Raw genomic sequence first — 16309 nt, 5'->3', positions numbered from 1 at the left:
ATTGAATTTATATACCGCCCTATCTCCCTTACGGGACTCAGGGCGGTGAACAGGCGATAATAAAAACCACGATAAATATACACAAGATAGGGCCCGATGGCCAATTATAATCCACCAAGAGGCTCAGGAAAGGAAAGAGATAAGCAGGGGAAAAAAAGATATAATCCAAAACCCTCAGTAAAAAAATAAAAAGGAAGATATCCAACAAAACTATGATCAAAATGTAGAAAAATATATATATATAAAGGAATAGCAATTCTCTAAACAAAAGAGAACTGGAAAAAGAAAAACTGGCATAGCAAATTCCAAAGGACAGGCTATAGGCCGATGGCCCCGAGCTGGACTTAAAACTAACATTTTCATACTTTTCTTCTAAGGACCACCCGCGCACATAATCCTTATTTTGCAAAAACAGTTCCTTGTTCTTTTGTGCTGGCCAACCTACACCCGTGTACATCTGAAACCTCTATCCCTCTGCTACTTTCACTTCCACATTTCCTACGGTTATAATACTTACGTTCCAAATATATATAGATAGTGAGAGCTACTTACTTTGCAATTTTACGTTGCACAAAGCTCAGCAGATTACGAATAATACTTCCGTATTGTGAAACAACATAAAGTTTCAAGTTGAAGCTTTCAGTCACTACTGGGGAAGGGTCTATCTCAGGCAGCTGCTGTAGCTTTGGAAAACCCTAAAATTTTTTGGACCTGGCAGAGGGACGGTGTGGACAGTCCAAAGATCACCGGCGTGGGGCGTCCGGCGACAGTGGCGGCAGGAGAGGCGGTTGACCCACAGCTCCGGCTCGGAAATCTTAAAAAAGAAGGTAAAAAAAGGCAACCAAGTCACATTTTTCATTTATTTTGCATGCATCCCCCCCCCCAAAAAAACCCCATAATGGCACGAGAGAAATTTCCACCTCTATCCTGTTTGCATCCCTGCCTCTTTCCTTAGCCATTGTGGTTAATTTCAGTGTTGATATTTATTGTGTTACTATTTTGTATTGTTGTCTTTAAGCCACTTAGAGTCACCAGATGGGGAGAAAGGCACCACGAACACTTAATAAATAAAATGAAATAATCTTGGCCACGGGGGCAAGCTTAGTCAGAGCGGATGATCTGAGAAGGTCTTCTGGTCCAGACCCCTACTCAAGGCAGGAGACCCTTCCCCATTTCAGACAGACAAGGGGCTGTCCAGTCTCTTCTTGAAAACCTCCAGTGTCGGAGCACCCACAACTTCTGGTGGCAAGCAGTTCCACTGGTTAATTGTTCTCACTGTCAGGAAATTTCTCCTTAGTTCTCGATAGGTTCTCTCCTTGATTCATCCATTGTTTCTCGTCCTTTGGTGCCTTGGAGAATAACGTGACCCCCCTCTTCTTTGGGGCAGCCCCTCAGATCCTGGACTACTGCTATCATGTCACCCCTATTTCTTCTTTTCTTTAGACTAGCCAGACCCAAGACCCGCAGCCGTTCTTCGTAGGTTTTAGTCTCCAGGCCTTGGATCCTCTCTGTTGCTCTTCTCTGCCCTTTTTCCAAACTCTCAACATCTTTTTTACATCGTGGCAATCCAAACTGGATTCCCCATTGCAGGTGTGGCCTTACCAAGGCCTTGTAAAGTGGTATTAACACTACCTGTGATTCACCTGTGGAGATGGTTACCAGCGTCAAATTCCTGGGTGTGCAGCTAACAAGTAGGCTGACTTAATAATAATAATAATAATAATAATAATAATAATAATAATAATAATGATAAAGTTGGAAAGGACCTCAGAGGTCATCTAGTCCAACCCCCTGCTCAGGCAGGAAAGCCTATACCATTTCGGACAAATGGCTGTCCCGTCTCTTCTTAAAAAGTTCCAGTGTTGGAGTATTCACCGCTTCTGGAGGCAGGTAGTTCCACTGGTTAATTGTTTTTACTGTCAGGAAGTTTCTCCTTAGTTCTAGGTTGCTTCTCTCCTTGGTTATTTTCCACCCATTGCTTCTTGTCCTGCCTTCAGGCGCTCTAGAGAATAGCTTGACTCCCTCTTCTTTGGGGCAGCCCCTGAGATACTGGAAGGCTGCTATCATGTCCCCCCCCTCGTCCTTCTCTTCATTAAACTAGACATACCCAATTCCAGCAACCGTTCCTTGTATGTTTTAGCCTCCAGTCCCCCGATCCTCTTTGATGTTCTTCTCTGCACTCTTTCTAGAGTCTCAACATCTTTTTTACATCGTGGTAACCAAAACTGGATGCCGTATTCCAACTGTGGCCTTACCAAGGCCTTGTAAAGTGGTATTAATACCTCACGTGATCTTGATTCTATCCCTCTGTGTGAGAAATGGGTGAAGCGGGCACAACAGCGCCTGCATGTTCTGCGTCGCATGAGAAAAGCACATCTCCCTTCCCCTGTCCTCACCACTTTCTACAGGGGGACAATCGAGAGCATCCTGTCATACAGCATCACAGTCTGGTTTGGAAGCATCCCTGCTTCGGACAGGAAGGCGGTGCAGAGAGTGGTGAGGACAGCAGAAAAGATGATTGGCAGCTCCCTCCCTCCCATCCAGGACACAGCACAGAAGGGTTGCTTGAGCGGGGTCCGTAAGATCATCTGGGACACCACACATCCTCTTCACCACCTGGTTTTCCTTGTTACCTTCTGGGAGGAGGGGGCTCCGTGGTATCCATAGCAGAACATCCAGATTCAGCCATAGTTTCATTCCACACAGCATTAACCTTGTGAACTCTCAAGCTTGCTCCTTCCGTTATATATTCAAGATGGACAGTGATTAATATTTATTTGCTACGTATATGTAGGGGTGCAGGTCTATATATATGTTGTACATAGTATGTTTAGGTGTGTGTCATGTATGTGTTTCACTTTGAGAGCGGGCAACTCAATTTCATTTTTGATGTGTGCCGTTGTGCCCACAGTAAAAAAATGACAATAAAGGTTATCTTATCTGGGCTATATTCTTTGACGCCGTTGTCCACCATGATGCAACAGGGACCCTTTTGTTCTGTGTCCCCTCCAGCCATGGCGGGCTTTGCCCCCCAGAACTCCTGGCGCCAGCGTGTCTGCTCTGCCCGGCGGGTGATCCTCGTCCTGATGGGGCTGCTGGCCGTGGTGACCCTCTCCATCACCGTCTTCGGCTTTGTGGGTGGGTATCCCTCTGGAGTCTGGTTGGGGGAGAAGGGGGGCTTGAGGTGGTTGGGCAGGTCTGGGAAGGCCTACAAGTGGTCCTCAACTTACAGCCGTTCGTTTAGCGACCGTTCAACATTACAAAGGCATGGAAAACAGCGACTTACGACCTTTTTTCACATTTACGACCATTGCAGCCTCCCTGTGATCACCTGTTGTTTTCCTTTTCTTAAAATATTTCTTTTATACATCATGGGGGATTGAAAAAGAAGCAAAGGGAGACGATTTATGAGTTCCCCCCTCTCCAGTTAGTGGGGAGTAAAAGAGTTCAGAGGGCCGACACCTGAGCTGTGGCGATCTGTAAATTGCTAAGGAGAAGCTACTAATTAACGTTACAAGAGACCCAGAAGTAATAATGTCTGTTGCTTGTAGGTAAACTTCCTAGAAGGAAAAAATCTTTTTATGAAAACATCTTTTTATTGTTGATAATATATTCTAGGAGCAAATAGAGGGCTGTGTTCTTCCAGTCAATTACCCCAAAACACACACAATTATTCACAACCAGGCACAAAAGAATGATTTAAAGGGGCTGCAATTGGTTGAGGTCCATAATCTGCAAAGTGACCCCAGGACGCATGAAGGATAGCAAGGCCAGGAAAAAAGGGAGGTACACGGAGGATGCTCGGACACGGGTTCAAGGCAGGCAGGGAGGAAGGCAGGCAGCCCCCTCCTCTTCCTCTTCCTCCTCCTCCTTCTACTTCATCTCCATCTCCACAGGGTGCAAATACTCCACCCCCTTGTGGAAGATGCAGGAAGATCTGAAGGCCATCAACAGCACAATTGCCGCGGAATTAGACATTCTGCAACAAAATGGTAGGAGGCCCACCGTCTCTCTCTCTCTCTCTCTCTCTTTCTCTCTCCTTCCTGGGTTCTCTTCTTCCAGGAATGTTTGATACTCAAATCCAGGGCTCTCCAAAGATGGCCACTTTAAGCCTCGTGGACTTCAACTCCCATAATTCCCCCACCAGCCATCGAAGTTGAAATCCACAAGTCTTAAATTGCCCAGGTTTGGAGATTCCTTGCTCTAACGCAACATTTCTCAACCTTGTCTTCTGGAAGATGGGTGGACTTCAACTCCCAGAATTCCCCACTAGCCAGGCTGGCTGGGGAATTCTGGGAATTGAAGTCCACCCATCTTCCAGCACACAAGGTTGAGCAACGTTGCTCTGACTTGTTTACATCTTTCCCAGAGACCAACATTTTGAAAACTCTCCAAAAGATCGACCAGATGGTGAAAAACCTCACCGAAGAAACAAAGGAAGGTAAATTTGGGAGTAAGGGAGGCGTTGAAAAGCCCCCTTTGGCCCCCACATTCGGGAGAGACCCTCCCTCACCCAGACGCAACACCAAGGAGTGACGTTCCCCTTCTCCACCTCCAGTGAACTCCCAGTTCGGGGACCAGATCAAGAAACTTCAAGGGACTCTGGAGCAGCTGAAGTGCGACTTGGAGAACACAAAACACAAGGGGACAGGTGATCCAAGCGGGGGGGGAGGACGGGGCAGGTGGGCAGGGGGCACCTTCCCAGCCCAGCGCCCTCCAGATCTCTGGATTGCACAGGGGGTCTCCTGGTACAGCGATATCAATCAGCTATACACCTGCGTTCTCTACAACTGCGATATCCGGCGTGTTGTGTTCCAAACGGCGATCTGTCCGCATTCGAAAGTCCCACAAGATCTTCACCCTCTCATTCCCGACAACTTTTTTCCACCCTAGGTTCCCACGACGTTTCGGAGAGAGGCAGGTCGTATTTTTTTTTACACAAGGCCCAGTGGATTAATTCAGCAACTCGGTCACGTCTAGCTTCGTAGTCATTTTGCGCAATTTTAGCTGCACTCACCGATCAGATGGGAAACAGTGTCGACTTGGTCGTTGCCAAGTCGGCCATTTGGATTGTCAGTGGATTTTTTTTTTTTTGTATGCTCGCTTTCGTGGCGTTAGTTTGTAGTGCTTGTTCTTGAGCAGCCAGCATTAAGCCTTCCGTTTTAAGCCATGCCCGCGTCAAGCTTTGATTTTCCATCTATTTAATCTGTCATCCAGCCATTTCTCCTTATATTCTGCCTTTGTTTCTGTTATTTTTGTAGCACTCTCTGTTTTCACAGCCTGCAGTCATTCAAACTTCGTTTTTCTTCTTCTACAGTTTGGTGGATTTGCAATAGTCCTCTGCCCCCTGTTTTTCTTGGCAGGTACAACCTGTCGGTGTGCCCTTCGTGGATGTAGAGCGTGGTGCATAGTCAAACGTTTACGCATTTCCCCGTCTAGGTTTTCCAATTCAGCCAAAGTCCAGTTGATAATTCCAGCTGGGTAGCGTATCACCGGCACTGCTGCCCACCGTGTCCCTGTCCCCCACCGAAGCTATAACGGTGTCCCCCTCTTCTCTCCCCTCCCCCAGGGTCGGAGAGGGGCTGCTGCCCCTGGGGCTGGTATCTCTTTCAGCAGAGCTGCTACTGGCTGTCCTCTGCGCAGACGAGCTGGACCGAAGCCAAGCAGGATTGCGAAGAGAAGGAAGCCCACCTGGTGGTCATCACCAACCACCTAGAGAAGGTCAGTGTCTCCACTTCCCCATCCGTTGCAGGGAGGTGGGGGGCTAAGACCACCAGACTGGCAGAGGGCCGAGACCCTCGGTGTCCAGCTGATGCCTGCTCTGCCTTTTTGTCTCGCGTAGCAATTTGTGTTCCGGCTCACCAAACAGGACAGCGTTTGGATCGGGCTGAAGTTCGACGGCCGGACGTGGAAGTGGGTGGACGGGACACCCTACACCATGAGCAGGGCGTGAGTCTCCCCACTCGCCTCTCTCCTCCCTCCCCTTCTGTTTGGGGGGGCAGCATTGGCACCTAGCAGGTCCCCCTCTAGACTGTAGGCTTTGTGTTTGCACACTTGCACACTTGTCCTCCTAGGGGGAGTGGGAGGTCTTCATATGCTGAAACCCCCTTGCGCTAATGGACTCCTGGAAACAGACAATCGGGGGGCTTCATTACACAGCACAAGGCCCCTGGTACCCTGGGGGCACGGGGGTCACGGGATAATCCCTCCAGGCGTTCAAAGCACCGATGTGGGGATCATATAGTTGGCCCCACATCCTTGGTGGGATCCTGCCGAACATGCAGGAAGCACATGGTGGGATCCTGGGGCCCACACTGCCCTGGAGAAGGCAGCTGTGCCCCATGGGTTCTGGATATTCTCTTACGACAATGTTTCTCAACCTCAGCCACATTAAGAGAGGCAGACTTCAACTCCCAGAATTCCCTTTAAAATGTCGGAGGTTCAGTTCCCAGAATTCTCTTATTTAAGAGATCTGGACTTCAACTCCCAGAATTCCTCAGCCAGCATGCCATTAGGGTGTAGGCGGTGCCCCCTCTTCTCCCCAACGCCCCTGTGGGCATTTTCACCTGGAGGTGGGCCGTCCTGTTGCACAACACTCCTGCGAGTCCTTCTTTCCATCAGTCAAGTCTTGATCTCCGAGTGGTGCTCTTTCTCCTGTTCGCCTGCCCAGCTGATGCGGGCTTGTTTGCCAGAGATTGAATCGAGGCCAGTCATTATCTGAATTCTCACAATACGTTCACTGCTCAACAGGCCTTCCTAACATTACAGCTGTTGTAACCCAGAGTTCACTAACCAGGTTTCCTCAACTGACCCAGATTGGCATTCACTGCAGCACAAACAAGCCAATTTGCAGAATTCTGCCAGGCTACGAAACGCCGCCTCCCTTGTGACCCCCCCCACTCCCATCACCCTAGTCAGGGGAAAATTGGATGGCTTCTGAGGGCCGGGGTTGGACTAGATGACCTCAGGGATCCTTCCAAATCTCACCTGGCTGAGCTGCCACTTCCACACAGACAGAAGGGGGGTCTTCCTCCCACCCCTGGGTTGACCCCCCTCTTCTGCTTTGTCCCTTCCAGCGACTGGTGGTCACACGGATCAATGCATTATGACCAATACTGCACCAAGACCTACCGCGACGGGTTGTGGAACGAAGTCAATTGTCCGTTCCACTTTAGGTGGATGTGCGAAATGCAGGCGCTGCAGTGAGTCCCAGGGGAGACGCCGCCAGCCGGACCCCCGTGAAGCAGCTGCCCCTCACTTCTTGGAGCCAATAAAACGAATCTGGGACAAAAATCTACGCAGAAATTGGCCTCTTCTCTGCATCCTGGACGAGTGGAAGGGCGGGTAGCTCCCATCGGTCAGTGTGAAGGCCTGAGCTGGGGTGTGTGTGTGTGTGTCCATCCTGGGACCCCAGCATGGCCTTCGCAGAACACACTGAGCCGGAGGTGTTCTGTCTTTGGGGGTTTTGTGGTTTTATTTATTGATTGATTAAGAAAATATATGTGGGCACCAAACTTACCGTTGGTGACTCTGGACGGCATCCATTCAGCCATCTATGTCTGTCTGTCTGTCTCTAGCTCTATCATATTTCTATCTCTATTATTTCTATTTCTATTATTTCTATTTCTTTCTTTTTTTTGAAACACATTTTATTGGTTTTTTAATTCTTAGAACAAAGTGCTCAGGACGCGCCGTGGTGCTGGGGTAATCAGACATCCAAAAATAAAACCATATATGAATAACTCAATTCAGTACATTCAATGTCCCCTCTCTATTTCCCTCAAATAGCATAATACGTTTAAGACGGTCCATTTCTAACTTAAATTTCTGTAACTGCTAAACCTGTTTTAAAACTTTGTAAGTTTACAATGACCGTAATCAAATTTAACTTTAAATCGACAGGTTATTAATTCAGGTATCCCTTCCAGTTATATTCTAATTCTTGATCTCTCACATCCCTAATTTTATCACGTCTCGTTTATTTCTTCTTCCACTACACAATATATATCCTAATTAAAATAAGCAGAGCCGAGAGAGGGGGCAACCCATAATCCTAACCCCGGGCTGTAGAAGCTAACCCTCTCCTCCTTTGGCAGAGGGTGGGCTCCCTTTTCCACACATGCCGAAGTTCCGTTATTCTCTTACGCTCTCTACTTTGGGCCCATTCCTACAACACTCGAAACCCAGGTTAAGAAACAACCCTCAGCAGTTGCCTGGATTGATTGCTGTCATACAGGAGGTCTCAGCATGTTTGGGCTTCGCCACGTGGACCCACCCACCTTTCCCTTCTTCCTTCACTTCCCATTTTCAGTTACGACTGAAATTGCGGGCTCGATTACGGCTGTAAATCGGGGACTAGCTGTAGCTGAGCTTGGACTAGATGGTGTGCAACAGCCCTCTAGCTTTAGCCAGTTCCCAGAAGACCGGAAACCCAGGTTTAAAAAACAAAGAAATGAAGGGTCTTCCCACATTTCCATCATTTAGATTGCATGTCAAGGATGACACTTTGGCAGCCACGTGCCTCTGCGTGAGAGCCTGAATCCTTTTCAAGGACGCCAGAACAGGTGTGGATTTGAAGCAGACGGTTCCCATAACAAAGTGAACTTGTTGATACGGACAACGTTGGGGGAAGGGTGTTTGGCTGGGAAAATTATTGTTTAAGTCTATGAACTGGTGTGGGAACCTCAGAGTTGGTTTTGCTTCGACACACCCATGCTGTGTATTCAATAAACAGTAAGATTTTCGGAGACGGAATGAACCCGGAGTTTTATTTGGATTCTGGAGCTGGATGTTGACACCCCAGCGGCTTTGGGCTCCTCATGGACCAATCCACGTTTCTCTTCTTCTTTCCCTTTGGATTTAAAAAAGGTAATAATGGGAACTGCCGTCCAGACCTCTTAAAGGGAATTCTGGGAGTTGAAATCCTGGCTTTTTAAAGGCAATTCTGGGAAGTTGAAGTCCAGATATTTTAAATAAGAGAAGACTGGGAACTGAAGTTCTGACATTTTACGGTAATCCTTATTTTGCAAAAGCAGTTCCTTGTTCTTTTGTGCTGGCCAACCTACACCCGTGTACATCTGAAACCTCTATCCCTCTGCTACTTTCACTTCCACATGTCCTACTTATGTTCCAAATATATAGATAGAGAGAACTACTTACTTTGCAATTTTACATTGCACAAAGCTCAGCAGATTACGAATAATACTTCCGTATTGTGAAACAACATAAAGTTTCAAGTTGACGCTTTCAGTCACTACTGGAGGGGTCTATCTCAGGCAGCTGCTGTAGTTTTGGAAAACCCTAAAATTTTTGAACCTGGCAGAGGGACGGTGTGGACAGTCCAAAGATCACCGGCGTGGGGCGTCTGGTGACAGTGGCGGCAGGAGAGACAATTAACCCACAGCTCCGGCTCAGAAATCCTAAACAAGAAGGTAAAAAAGGCAATTAAGCCACATTTTTCATTTATTTTACATGCACCCCTCCCCCCAAAAAACCCCTCATAATGACACGAGAGAAATGTCTACCTCTATCCTGTTTGCATCCCCGCTTCTTTCCTTAGCCATCGTGGTTAATTTCAGTGTTGCCATTTATTGTGTTACTATTTTCCTGTTTTTAATAATAATAATAATAATAATAATAATAATAATATCGATAGGTAGACAAAATGCCAAATCCAGTCTGAACATCTGGCTGACTGTGCGATGATCAATACTACTACTACTACTACTACTACTACTACTACTACTACTACTAATAATAATAATAATAATAATAATAATAATAATAATAATATCGATAGGTAGACAAAATGCCAAATCCAGTCTGAACATCTGGCTGACTGTGCGATGATCAATAATAATAATAATAATAATAATAATAATAATAATAATAATAATAATAGAAGAAGAAGAAGAAGAAGAAGAAGAAGAAGAAGAAGAAGAAGAAGAAGAAGAAGAAGAAGAAGAAGAAGAAGAAGAAGAAGAAGAAGAAGAAGAAGAAGAAGAAGAAGAAGAAGAAGAAGAAGAAGCAGCAGCAGCAGCAGCAGCAGCAGCAGCAGCAGCAGCAGCCAAGATATTGCAATGGAGTTTGGCTTGGGCAAATGTGCCACACTTACTATCAAACAAGGAAAAATAGTGAGAACTGAAGGAATCAAGATACCCCACGAAAATAACATTAAGAGTCTGGATGAGGAAGATGACTACAAATACTTGGGTCTCCTTCAAGCTGACAACATCAAGCACACTGAAGTCAAGAAAAAGATTAGAGGTGAATACATCAAGAGAATGAAGAAGATCTTAAAGTCCAAACTCAATGGAGGAAATACCGTAAACGCAATCAACACCTGGGCAATTCCAGTCATTAGATACACAGCTGGAATAGTGGACTGGACTCAAGCAGAACGAAAAGCAATGGATAGGAAGACCAGAAAAATAATGACAATGAATCATGCCCTTCATCCACGCAGTGACATTGACAGACTTTATCTACCAAGGCAAATAGGTGGGCGTGGAATGCTGCAAGTACATCAGATGGTTGAAGAAGAAGAAATGGCTTTGGAAGAATATCTGAAGGACAATGATGAAGATGCATTGAAATTAGTATATCAGGAAGGCTTACTGACTACTGGAGAGACCAAACTGGCCTACAAGAAAGACCAAATGAAGAACAGAATAGAGAGGCATGGGAAGACAAAGCACTACATGGCCAGTACATTAAAAAAATAGCAGGGAAAGCAGATAATGAGAAGACCTGGCAATGGCTAAGAGCAGGAAAATTGAAGAAAGAGACCAAGGGTCTAATTCTGGCTGCACAAGACCAAGCCTTAAGGACAAATGCATATAAAGTCAAAATTGAGAAGACAGCAACAGACAGTAAGTGCCGCCTATGCAAAGAAGCTGAAGAAACAGGGGACCACCTGGTAAGCTGCTGCAAGAAGATCGCACAGACCGACTACAAGCAGCGGCACGACAAAGTAGCAACAAGGGTGCGTTGGAAGATCTGCAAGAAATATCATTTCCCTGTAAACCAAAACTGGTGGGATCATCAAATAGAGAAAGTCATAGAAAATGATAAAATTAAACTGCTCTGGGACTTCAGAATTCAAACAGACAAGCACCTGCAACACAACACCCCAGACTTAACAATTGTCGATCAGAAAGACAAAAAAAGTCTGGATAGTGGACGTGGCAGTGCCTGGAGAATAGACGAGAAAGAACTGGAGAAGATCACAAAATACAAAGACCTACAAATAGAAATAGAAAGACTGTGGCAAAAGCAAGCAAGGGTAGTACCAAAAGTTAATAGGTGCCTTGGGTGCAATCCCAAAACAACTGGAGCACCACTTGGACACCATCATCGGCATTGACAAATTCGCCATTAGTCAATTGCAAAAGGCGGCCTTACTAGGAACGGCCTCCATCCTGCGACGAGATCTGTAATACCATCAAACATCCACATCTGCCTATCCCAGGTCCTTGGGAAGGACTCAATAGGTAGACAAAATGCCTAATACTGTGCGATGATCAATAATAATAATAATAATAATAATAATAATAATAATAATAATAATAATAATAATAATAATAATAATAATAATAATAATAATAATAATATTGGAAGGGAGCTTGGAGGTCATCTAGTCCAACCCCCTGCTCAGGCAGGAAACCCTATACCATTTCAGACAGATGGCTATCCAGTCTCTTCTTAAAAACTTCCAGTGTTGGAGCATTCACCGCTTCTGGAGGCAGGTAGTTCCACTGGTTAATTGTTCTGTCACGAAGTTTCTCCTTAGTTCTAGGTTGCTTCTCTCTTTGGTTAGTTTCCATCCGTTGCTTCTTCTCCTGCCTTCCGGCACTTTGGAAAATAGCTTGACTCCCTCTTCTTTGGGGCAGCCCCTGAGATATTGGAACACTGCTATCATGTCCCCCGTGGTCCTTCGTTAAACTAGAGATACCCAATTCCAGCAACCGTTCCTTGTATGTTTTAGCCTCCAGACCCCTAATCCTCTTTGTTGCTCTTCTCTGTACTCTTTCTAGAGTCTCAACATCTTTTTTACATTGTGGGGACCAAAACTGGATGCCCTATTGCAAGTGTGGCCTTTCCAAGGCCTTGTAAAGTGGTATTAACACTACCTGTGCTATATTCTTTGAAGCTGTTTGCCACCACGATGCAACAGGGACCCTTTTGTTCTGTGTCCCCTCCAGCCATGGCGGGCTTTGCCCCCCAGGACTCCTCCTGGCGCCAGCGTGTCTGCTCTGCCCGGCGGGTGACCCTCGTCCTGATGGGGCTGCTGGCCGTGGTGACCCTCTCCATCACCGTCTTCGGCTTTGTGGGTGGGTATCCCTCCGGAGTCTGGTTGGGGGAGGAGGGGGGCCTGAGGTGGTTGGGAAGGTCTGGGAAGGCCTACAGGTGGTCCTCGACTTACAGCCGTTCGTTTAGCGACCGTTCAAAGTTGCAAAGGCACGGAAAACAGCGACTTATCACCGTTTTTTCACACTTACGACTGTTGCAGCCTCCCTGTGATCACCTGTTGTTTTCCTTTTCTTAAAATATTTCTTTTTTACATCATGGAGGATTGAAAAAGAAGCAAAGGGAGAGGATTTATGAGTTTCCCCCCCACCAGTTAGTGGGGAGTAAAAGAGTTCAGAGGGTCAACACCTGAGTTGTGGTGATCTGTAAATTGCTAAGGAGAAGCTACTCATTAACGTTACAAGAGACCCAGAAATAATAATGTCTGTTGCTTGTAGGTAAACTTCCTAGATGGAAAAAAATCTTTTTATGAAAAATCTTTTTATTGTTGATAATATATTCTAGCAGCAAACAGAGGGCTGTGTTCTTCCACTCAATTACCCCAAAACACACAAAATTACTCACAACCACGTACAAAAGAATGATTTAAAGGGGCCGCAATGGGCTGAGGTCCATAATCTGCAAAGTGACCCCAGAATGTAGGAAGGATAGCAAGGCCAGAAAAAAAGGGAGGTACACGGAGGATGCACGGACACGGGTTCAAGGCAGGCAGGCAGGCAGGTAGGCAGCCTTCTCCTCCTCCTCCTCCTCCTCCTCCTCCTCTTCCTCCTCTTCCTCCTTCTCTTTCCTCTTCATCTCCATCTCCACAGGGCGCAAATACTCCACCATCTTGTGGAAGATGCATGACGATCTGAAGGCCATCAATCGCACAATCTCCGTGGAATTAGCCGCTCTGCAACAAAACGGTAGAGTCACGAAATCCCAGTTTTGGGGGGTGAAAAAAGACCTGCCAATTTCTGGGTTTTCTTTAGGGCAGTTCTGTGGGGGTGGGGGTGCATTGCTGTGGGCTTGGCAGGGACCAAGATGGAGGCACCTTTGGAGGACCACTCCCAGAATTCCCCAGCCAGCCATCGAAGTTGAAGTCCACAAGGCTTAAAGTGCCCAAGTAACTTTGGAGATTCCCTGCTCTAACCCAACGTTTCTCAACCTTGTCTGCTGGAAGATGGGTGGACTTCAACTCCCAGAATTCCCCACTAGCCAGGCTGGCTAGTGGGGAATTCTGGGAGTTGAAGTCCACCCATCTTCTCGCAGACCAGGTTGGGAAACATTGCCCTGATTTGTTTACATCTCTCCCAGAGACCAACAATGTGAAAACTCTGCAAAAGATCGGCCAGTTGGTGATACGTGTCACCGATGAAAAAAGGGAAGGTAAATTTTGGAGTAAGGGAGGCCTGGAAAAGTCCCCCTTTGGCCCCCCAGCATTTGGTAGAGACCCTCCCTCGCCCAGACACAACACCAAGGAGTGACCCTCCCCTTCTCCACCTCCAGTGAAGTCCCAGTTCCAGGACCAGATCAAGAAACTTCAAGGGACTCTGGAGCAGCTGAATTGCGACTTGGAGAACGCAAAACACAGCCGGGAAGGTGACCCAGATGGGGGGAGAGGGACAACGGGGTGGGAGTGGGTGGAGGTGGATGGGGGGATCTTTCTAGCCCAGGGCCCTCCAGATCTCTGGATTGCACAGACGGTCCTCGCCTGACGACCGCAAAGGAGCCCCAAATTCCCAGTGCGGCCCACCGCGTTCCTGTCCCCCGCCCCAGCTATAACGGTGCCCCCTCTTCTTCCACATACCTCCACCCACCCCCCACAGGGCAGGAGAGGGGCTGCTGCCCCCGGGGCTGGCATCGCTTTCAGAAGAGCTGCTACTCTCTCTCCTCTGGGGCGAAGACCTGGTACAATGCCCAGAAGGATTGCGAAGAGAAGGAAGCCCACCTGGTGGTCATCACCAGCCACCTAGAGAAGGTCGGTGTCTCCACTTCCCCATCCGTCGCAGGGAGGTGGGTCAAGGCCGCCGGACCGTCAGAGGGCCGAGACCCTCGGTGTCCGGCTGATGCCTGCTCTGCCTTTTTTTCTCGTGTAGCAATTTGTGTTCCGGCTGACCAAACCGTACAGCGTTTGGATCGGGCTGAGGTTCGACAGCCGGACGTGGAAGTGGGTGGACGGGACCCCCTACACAGTGCACAGGACGTGAGTCTCCCCACTCGCCTCTCTCACCCCCCGTGTTGGGCTTCTGTTTTGGGGGGCAGCATTGGCACCCAGCAGGTCCCTTTCCAGACTGCAGGCTCTGTGTTTGCACACTTGCACACTTATCCTCCTGGGGGTGGGTGGGAGGTCTTCACATACTGAAACCCGCTTGCGCTAATGGACTCCTGGAAACAGACACTCGGGGGGGGGCTTCATTGCACAGGACAAGCCCCCTGGCACCCTGAGGGCACGGGGGTCACGGGATAAGCCCTGGAAGTGTGCAAAGCACCGATGTGGGGACTACGCAGCCGGCCCCACATCCTCGGCGAGATCCTGCCGAACATGCAGGAAGCACATGGTGGGATCCTGGGGCCCACACTGCCCTGGAGAAGGCAGCTGTGCCCCATGGGTTCTGGGTATTCTCTCACGACAATGTTTCTCAACCTCAGCCACTTTAAGAGAGACAGACTTCAATTCCTGGGATTCCCTTTAAAATGTCGGATCTTCAGTTCCCAGAATTCTCTTATTTAAGATATCTGGACTTCAACTCCCAGAATTCCTCAGCCAGCATGCCATTAGGGGGTAGGCGGTGCCCCCTCTTCTCCCCAACGCCCCTGTGGGCATTTTCACCTGGAGGTGGACCGTCCTGTTGCACAACACTCCTGCGAGTCCTTCTTTCCATCAGTCAAGTCTTGCTCTCCGAGTGGTGCTCTTTCTCCTGTTCGCCTGCCCAGCTGATGCGGGCTTGTTTGCCACAGATTGAATCGAGGCCAGTCATTATCTGAATTCTCACAATACGTTCACTGCTCAACTTCCTAACATTACAGCTGTTGTAACCCAGAGTTCACTAACCAGGTTTCCTCAACTGACCCAGATGGGCATCCATTGCAGCACAAACAAGCCAATTTGCACAATTCCCCCAGGCTACGAAATGCCACCTCCCTTGTGACCCCCCCCCACTCCCATCACCCTAGTCAGGGGAGAATTGGATGGCTTCTAAGGGCCGGGGTTGGACTAGATGACCTCAGGGATCCTTCCAAATCTCGCCTGGCTTAGCTGCCTCTTCCACACAGACAGAAGGGGGTCTTCCTCCCACCCCTGGGCTGACCCCCCCCTCTTCTGCTTTGCCCCTTCTAGCGACTGGCGGCCCAACGAACCAAGGAGCTATCAGCAATTCTGCACCATGATCTATCGTGACGGGCTCTGGAGCGAACTCTACTGCCAGAACAACTATATGTGGATGTGCGAAATGCAGGCGCTGCAGTGAGTCCCAGGGGAGACGCCGCCAGCCAGACCCCCGTGAAGCAGCTGCCCCACGCTTCTTGGAGCCAATAAAACGAATCTGGGACAAAAATCTAAGGCAGAAATTGGCCTGTTCTCTGCATCCTGGACGAGTGGAAGGGAGGGCAGCTCCCATCGGTCAGTGTGAAGGCCTGAGCTGGGGTGTGTGTGTGTGTGTCCATCCTGGGACCCCAGCATGGCCATCGCACAACACGCTGAGCCGGCGGTGTCCTGTCTTTGAGGGGTTTGATGTTTTATTTATTGATTGATTAAGAAAACACATGTGGGCACCAAACTTACCGTTGGTGACTCTGGACGGCATCCATTCAGCCACCTACGTCTGTCTGTCTGTCTGTCTGTCTGTCTCTAGCTTTATCATATTTCTATTTCTATTTCTATTATTTCTATTTCTATTTCTATTTCTATTATCTGTCTGTCTGCCCGCCTGCCCATTTATCTGCCTGCCCGTTTATCTGTCCGTCCGTCTGTCCGTCCGTCCATCCTTTTCATCTATCGTCTCTCTCTCTCCAGCTCTAT

General features: G+C 48.1%; 1 protein-coding gene across 1 annotated transcript; it reads left to right on the top strand.

The window, feature by feature from the left end:
• Positions 1–592: 592 nt before the first annotated feature.
• LOC107300074 (asialoglycoprotein receptor 1) lies at positions 593–7388 on the top strand. Its single transcript, XM_015829418.1, has 8 exons — positions 593–827; positions 3013–3138; positions 3897–3992; positions 4370–4441; positions 4559–4651; positions 5570–5721; positions 5843–5949; positions 7077–7388. The coding sequence occupies exons 2-8, from the start codon at positions 3015–3017 to the stop codon at positions 7204–7206; spliced, it is 774 nt and encodes a 257-aa protein (XP_015684904.1). The 5' UTR covers positions 593–827; positions 3013–3014; the 3' UTR covers positions 7207–7388.
• The last annotated feature ends 8921 nt before the right edge of the window (positions 7389–16309 follow it).

The sequence above is a fragment of the Protobothrops mucrosquamatus genome, unplaced genomic scaffold (assembly GCF_001527695.2).
Source record: "Protobothrops mucrosquamatus isolate PMUCROS unplaced genomic scaffold, P.Mucros_1.0 scaffold6067, whole genome shotgun sequence".
NCBI lineage: Eukaryota > Metazoa > Chordata > Lepidosauria > Squamata > Viperidae > Protobothrops > Protobothrops mucrosquamatus.
This window is presented reverse-complemented; position numbering and strand designations above follow the sequence as displayed.

Bases quoted from the DNA above. Each gene is read 5' to 3' on its own strand.
- LOC107300074 (XM_015829418.1), top strand. From the start codon at position 3,015: ATGGCGGGCTTTGCCCCCCAGAACTCCTGGCGCCAGCGTGTCTGCTCT. The intron at 3,139-3,896 runs GTGGGTATCCCT...CCATCTCCACAG, and splicing joins CACCGTCTTCGGCTTTGTGG to GGTGCAAATACTCCACCCCC. The intron at 3,993-4,369 runs GTAGGAGGCCCA...CATCTTTCCCAG, and splicing joins AGACATTCTGCAACAAAATG to AGACCAACATTTTGAAAACT.